Source organism: Brachypodium distachyon, chromosome 2 (genome assembly GCF_000005505.3).
Source record: "Brachypodium distachyon strain Bd21 chromosome 2, Brachypodium_distachyon_v3.0, whole genome shotgun sequence".
NCBI lineage: Eukaryota > Viridiplantae > Streptophyta > Magnoliopsida > Poales > Poaceae > Brachypodium > Brachypodium distachyon.
Window position 1 is genome coordinate 52,366,369 of NC_016132.3, and position 6,190 is coordinate 52,372,558.

The 6,190-nt window shown below is 52.3% G+C and overlaps 1 protein-coding gene across 1 annotated transcript; it reads right to left on the minus strand.

Annotated features, from left to right (window-relative positions):
• Positions 1-2,010: 2,010 nt before the first annotated feature.
• LOC100839986 (trans-cinnamate 4-monooxygenase) lies at positions 2,011-4,759 on the minus strand. Its single transcript, XM_003564447.4, has 3 exons — positions 3,830-4,759; positions 3,450-3,583; positions 2,011-2,818 (listed from the first exon to the last, which is right to left on the minus strand). The coding sequence occupies exons 1-3, from the start codon at positions 4,612-4,614 to the stop codon at positions 2,220-2,222; spliced, it is 1,518 nt and encodes a 505-aa protein (XP_003564495.1). The 5' UTR covers positions 4,615-4,759; the 3' UTR covers positions 2,011-2,219.
• Between the last annotated feature and the right edge of the window lie 1,431 nt (positions 4,760-6,190).

A 6,190-nucleotide genomic window follows, 5' to 3' on the forward strand; every position in this document is an offset into this window, starting at 1 on the left:
GACTTTTGAGAGAACTTTTGACAACGGCTTACTTTATGTCCTACCGATCTTGGACAGAATTGATAGGCTTTATGCCTTCTCCAATGTATCGGTGCATACTTCACTTTTCAGAGTTTGCATCGGTGCATACCATTGGAGCATGAAAAAGCAGGTGGAGCAAACTCAGCTTTTGCATGCACCGGTTCATATAGATAAACCGATCCAAAGAAATAAAGTTGTTGAAAGAGCCCACATGTCATTGAAAAGAGGGATGGAGAGAGAGTATGTGATTGAATAAATCAATTGATACTTTTACCAACATGTAGGTCCCATTGGGTAACAAAGAGGTGAATGCCATTGTAGCCAAATGACAAAACAAGCACCGGTGCAAACTTTCTGAGTTTGCTTCACCTACACTGTGGAAGGCCTTATAGGCTTACTTTACAGGTTAAGCACCTAACAGTTTGTGGCATCAACCAGTTCTTGCAAAAAGATGAAAAGAGGTAGGCTCTGTTTGGACACAAAGTTTTTTTTAAACCATGGTATTCCAAAACTACAGTATTATTACCTTGGGCAAAGAATACTGCAGTTTCTAAAAAATCAAGTTTATCTCAGTTTTAACAAAACCACACAAGCGTTTGGCTAGTGCTATTTTTACCGCATATCCTAGCTAGCTAGTTCTGTTGGCACAACCTGTAGCGGCAGCGGGCGACGCGGCGGCCAGCGGCACGACGACCTGGAGCGAGGGGCGGCGCCGTGACCAGCAGAGGGCCGCGGCACGACGACCCGCAGCAGGGCGCGGCGACCTGCAGCGACGTGTCATGGAGGTCGGCAGCGGGGGCCGCCTGCAGGGGCGGCGGCACGGCGACCTGCAGCTGGTGGGGGCACCTGCAGCGACGGCGGTGCGACAGCCGGCAGATCGGGGCAGCCTGCAGTGGCGGCAACACGGTGACCCGCAGGGGGGGGGGGGGGCGCACCTGCAGCAGAGGGCGGTAGCGGGCGGCGGCACGGGGACCTGCAGCGGGGACGGCAACCTCCAGCTGCAGCGGCGGCACGCATCAATCTGCAGCCACGGGGACCTCCTGCAGCGGCGGTGGCGCAGAGGCGGCCAGCAGCGGCGGCACGGTGACCCGCTCCCGACCTAAATTCCTCGCGGCCGCTGCCTCCCGAATCAAGCTCCAATGGTGTCGTCTTCTGCCTCCCTCCGCTCCAATCTTGTGTGCCCCTCTCCCAGCTTCTCCCTCCGTTGTCCCCTGCTGATGGAGCCTGCATCACTCGCCGCCGCCCACAGCTGCTCCAATTTCTGATCTATGGCGGCGCCCGCGACATCGACGTCTATCGTGGCGGTGGCTGTTGAGTCTGCGCGCGCATCGTGCTGGGATGCATGCGGCGTGGTGGGCATGCGTCTCACTGGCCGGCAGTGGCGCTAGCGAGGGAGGCCGCGGCTTGAGGGAATTGCGAGTGACAATAGCTGAAGACCACCGAGCGACGCAGGATCCGTTTTTCCTCCGTGCTTGGTAAAAAATAAAAAGGTCCATGCCTCTTTATTTTATACAATGAAAATACCATAGTTTTAGCTATACTACAGTGTTAAAACTACGGTTTTTTGTTGTAGCCAAACATCTCAAAGTATTTGAAACCAAAGTAATTTTAGAAACTGTGGTATTCACGCAAAACTTCAAAAATACTGAACTACCAAACACAGCAGTAGTGGTTTTTTTTTGAAACCGAAAGAAAGGTAGAGTTAGGAGAAACTGAAGCATCACAACCAACGCAAACTGTGCCCGCGACAGCTTTGCTTGAATCGGAAGGAATTTGCGGTACAAAAAGAAAGAAATGAACCAGACTGCAATGCTGCGTCACTTCCGTCAGAGTACCACAGCAGGCAAATTCTATGTAGACGATCGTTACAAATTGACAATGGAGGAGACAATGACCGTTTTGCGACGTGTGCTGGTTTTGGAAAAAGAATAGTCAGTTGGAGAATTTAGTTTACTTTCGGGATTCAGAACTCTCGACATAGGAGTACTGTATGATGGAAGCCTGGTCTTTTCATTCCCATTTGACATTTGTTTAATTCTTCTGTTTCTTGCAGATAACATTAACATAACATGTATCTACCCCGCAGACATGGATATCTATAAATTATAATCAAGGACTTGAGACGAGCAGAGCAAACATGCACGAAAGTACAACATGAAACCAAAAGCGGCAAGTCCTCATTCCAACCAAAGCACTTGTTAGAACACCCTGGGCTTGGCGACGATGTTGGAGTGCTTCAAGATGTGGAGGCTGAACTGGCCGCCCTTCTCGGTGGTGTCGAGCTTGTCCTGGCCGGGCGGCGGCAGGAGCTCGAAGTTCTGCACGAGGCGTCCGATGGTGATGCCGAGGATGGGCAGCGCGAGGATGATCCCGGGGCAGCTCCTGCGGCCGACGCCGAAGGGCAGGAACCTGAAGTCGTTGCCGTTGGCCTCGACGTGCTTCTCCTCCTCCAGGAACCGCTCGGGCCGGAACTCGTCGGGCCGCCTCCACTCCTCCGGGTTGTTGGCGAGGAACCAGGCATTGACGAGGATCTTGCTCTCGGCGGGGATGTTGTAGCCGCCCAGCTTGGCGTCCTGGAGGTTCATGTGGGGCACCAGCAGCGGGATGGCCATCCGCAGCCGCAGCGTCTCCTTGATCACGGCCTGGAGGTACGGGAGCTTGTGCGTGTCCGGCTCCGTGATCTGGTGCCCGGCGCCCAGTACCGTGTCCAGCTCGTCGCGCAGCTTCTGCTGGATCTCCGGGTGGTTCACCAGCTCCGCGATCGCCCACTCGATCGACCACAGCGTCGTCTCGATCGCTGCATGCACGTACGGGCAACAGGTTAGAAACAAGAAACACCGTCACTGAACAATTCAAAGGTTGGTAGTATTTCAACGCCCACAGCACAGCTGCCCACAATGTTTCAAAACTTCTCACGCTGCATTGCCGTGCCGCCGTGGGCACGGGACCGAACCAGGATTCAGGAGCACCACTCAAGACAAGACTTGCATAAAGATGGAAATCACCTAGAGTAAAAACAAACGAAATAATGGTGCGCAGTTCAATCGCACGACACGTCGACATCTCCAACAACGTTCTGGACAACTCTGTTCCCCCACTGCAGGGGATGGCTCATGGCTGGCTGTTCCCAAGAGAAAATTGACATACCGCCAAAGAAGCGATAGAGAGAGGTTTGGTACTACTACACATGTAAGTAAAAAGAAAAGGTGGGGTTGTTGTATTCTGGAAACACCCAATTTACGTTACCAAGTGCACCTAGTCCTAGTACAGACAGAAACATCATAGTTGAACAAGCTTCCAGACTTGCACTACACTCCAAGAACAGACGTGACGTGTCGCGACGGCAGATTGTTTCGTCATGGCACGAGCAGAAAATACAAAATGCAGCCTATGCCAAAAGTAAAACTGAAGAGAGAAATAGAGCATACCGGCAACGTTGATGTTCTCGATGATGTAGAGCACGTTGTCCTCGTTGATCTCCCCCTTCTGCTGCGCCTCCAGGATGTGATCAATGGCGCACTTGAGCCCGTTGTTGTCCATGGCCTTGGTGCTCGCCAGCTTCCTGCACGCACCAGGCGCACACCATGTGAGCAGAGCACATCATGCATGACATCCCCATGATTCCTCATGGACTCGCCAATAATTTCGATAGAAAAAGTTTAGCAAATTAAGGAATCCAACAAAGAGGGTCCTAGTTCTGGTTGGCCTCTCACTTTCAGTCACTGCCCCAATTAATAAATGCAATGGACGAAGATGATAGAAGACAGGGGTCAAGCAAGAAGAATGATCAATAGAGTAAATAACTCACTTCCTCTCCTCCAGGAAGTAATCCTTGAATAGCTTGAGCCGGGTCTCCTTGACCTCCTTGCACAACCTGAGGTATCCCCGGAGGAAGGGGCGCAGGATGGGGATGAAGTCGCCGTAGTTGTAGTCGAAGCTCTGCGCGAGGCGGCTGCGCTCGCCGTTGAGCGCCCTGAGACGGAGGAACAGCGGGTCGTCCAAGCTCTCGAACCTCCGGTCAAACATGATGCGGTACATGTTGTTGTACATCATGAGCTGCAGGTGCCGCCGGAGCACGACGCCGTCCGTGGCGGCCCTGGGGTCGGCCCGGACGTTGTCGACCACGAAGGCGGCCTCGGCCTCCCACCCGGCCCTGTACTGCTGCACCACCTTGTTTGTGAAGAAGGGCACGGTCATGATGCGCCGCATCTTGCGCCAGTGGTCGCCGTACACGGTGAACACCATGTCCTGGCCTTCCCCCGTGAAGATGTCGAACACCACGTTGCGGGTGCGTGAGCCGAACTCCACGCCCTGCGTGTGGAGCACCTCCCGGGCCAGCGGCGGGGAGGAGACCACCACCAGGTTCCGTTGCCCCATCCGGAGGAGGAAGATCTCGCCGAACTTGCGCGCCATGGCAGCCAGGTTGCGGTGGTTGAGGTCGTCGCCGACCTGCAGCCAGTTGCCGAAGATGGGCACGGGGAGCGGGCCAGGGGGCAGCTTCAGCTTGCGGCCGCGGATCTTGGACACGGCGATCGCCACCAGCGCCGACGCGAGGAGCCCGACGAGGAGCTTCTCCACGAAGAGGAAGTCCATGGCGGACGGGCGGCGGGCGGGAACGGACACTGTACGCGCCTCGATCGATCGATCTCTACGCTCCCTTGTGTGCTGAAAAGGAACGGTTGTTTTTGGTGGTTTTTGTTCCTGGAGAGGCGCCCGTGCCGCCGAGCGGTTATATAAGGACGAGCGCGGCGGAGTGCCGTTCGTGGCCGCCGTTAGAGTTGACGGCGGTGGGTTAGGTGTGGAAGGGAAGGAGACGGAGTGAGTTTGGTGAAGGCCAGGGGCGAGACGGGAGGTTGGTATACCGTGCATGTTGACGAAGGCGGGTGGTGTGGAGACGTGGAGGCTTCTGTGGCCGCCATGTCATGCTGTTTCTTTGAGTGGAGAGGAAAAACCACACGATGGGTGGGTAGGTGAGGTAACGTGGAGTTGGATTTTGACCGTTTCTCCCAAGTGTTTGGCGTATCTTTTACCTTACTTTTTTTTGTTAGATACTCCTATATCATGCGTACAAATTGACAGCCAAAACTTGTGTTTTATCCTCGCTTTTTTTTTCAGGCCAGTGAAAATGACGCTAGCGAGTTTTTGTGAAGATAGGCATACGCGTATGCCGCATGGCATACATGATGGTTTTTTTTTATAGAATATAAAACGGGAAGAGACTATATATAACGCAGATTTTCCCTAGCAAGTTGCACTTGTTGTAAGAATATGCATTCCATATATTAAATCTATATCACGTGTGTTTTCAGTTATGTGAAGAAGAAAAAATCCGTGTAGAGCAAAAAAAAAAGTGACAGATGCTAATGACACACACACGCACACATTACATGAGTAAATTTTATAAAATCAGACCGTTTGGAGTTAGGTTTTTATTGCACGTTTGGGTTAGATGGAATTTTCCTCGGTTCACCATAAGTATTGTGTTAAGTTTTTTTCCAATTAGCTCAAATTTACTAGATTAACATATTTGATAGTGAATCCAGCAAGACAGGCCCAGTGCCGCCCACCTGTAACGTCAGGTTATTTTTGTCCATCCATCTTTTTTCCCATGTCTCTTGGCATCATGCATCTATTTTTACCCATTCGCCTTCTCCTTCTCCCACTCTCGCTCATGCTTTGGCCGAGTAGCCACCGCGGCCTTGGCTTGTCCCTTGGCTGTTGCAACCGCATGGCGGTGTTCCCTCTATGGCGTTTTATAGCACGGCGGCTGAAGCGGCCGTCGCGATGGAGAAGCCGTGATTGCTCCAAGGACAAGTTATATCCTCCGTTTTTTTCAACATCGAATTGCCTCAAGCACGAATTCAGCTGCGACAACAGACACCATCTCAATTCATCACACAACTTTGCCTATGCCTCGAACACGAATTCCATTCATGGATTCTATTGCGCGTGCCACGCCATTGTCCGTCCTCTGCCACTCCGCATGGGACATATGCTTATGTGTATTCAATATGGTATGTGTGCAGCTGAAATCTGATCGAGAAGATTTTGTGCTCCCATCCCTTTAGGTGCTACTGTCCTACCAACACACGGTAGTACCCCTAAGTTTCAAAAGTTTCGAAATAAATTTAGTGGATTCATAAGATATATGTCTACCATATCACGAAGT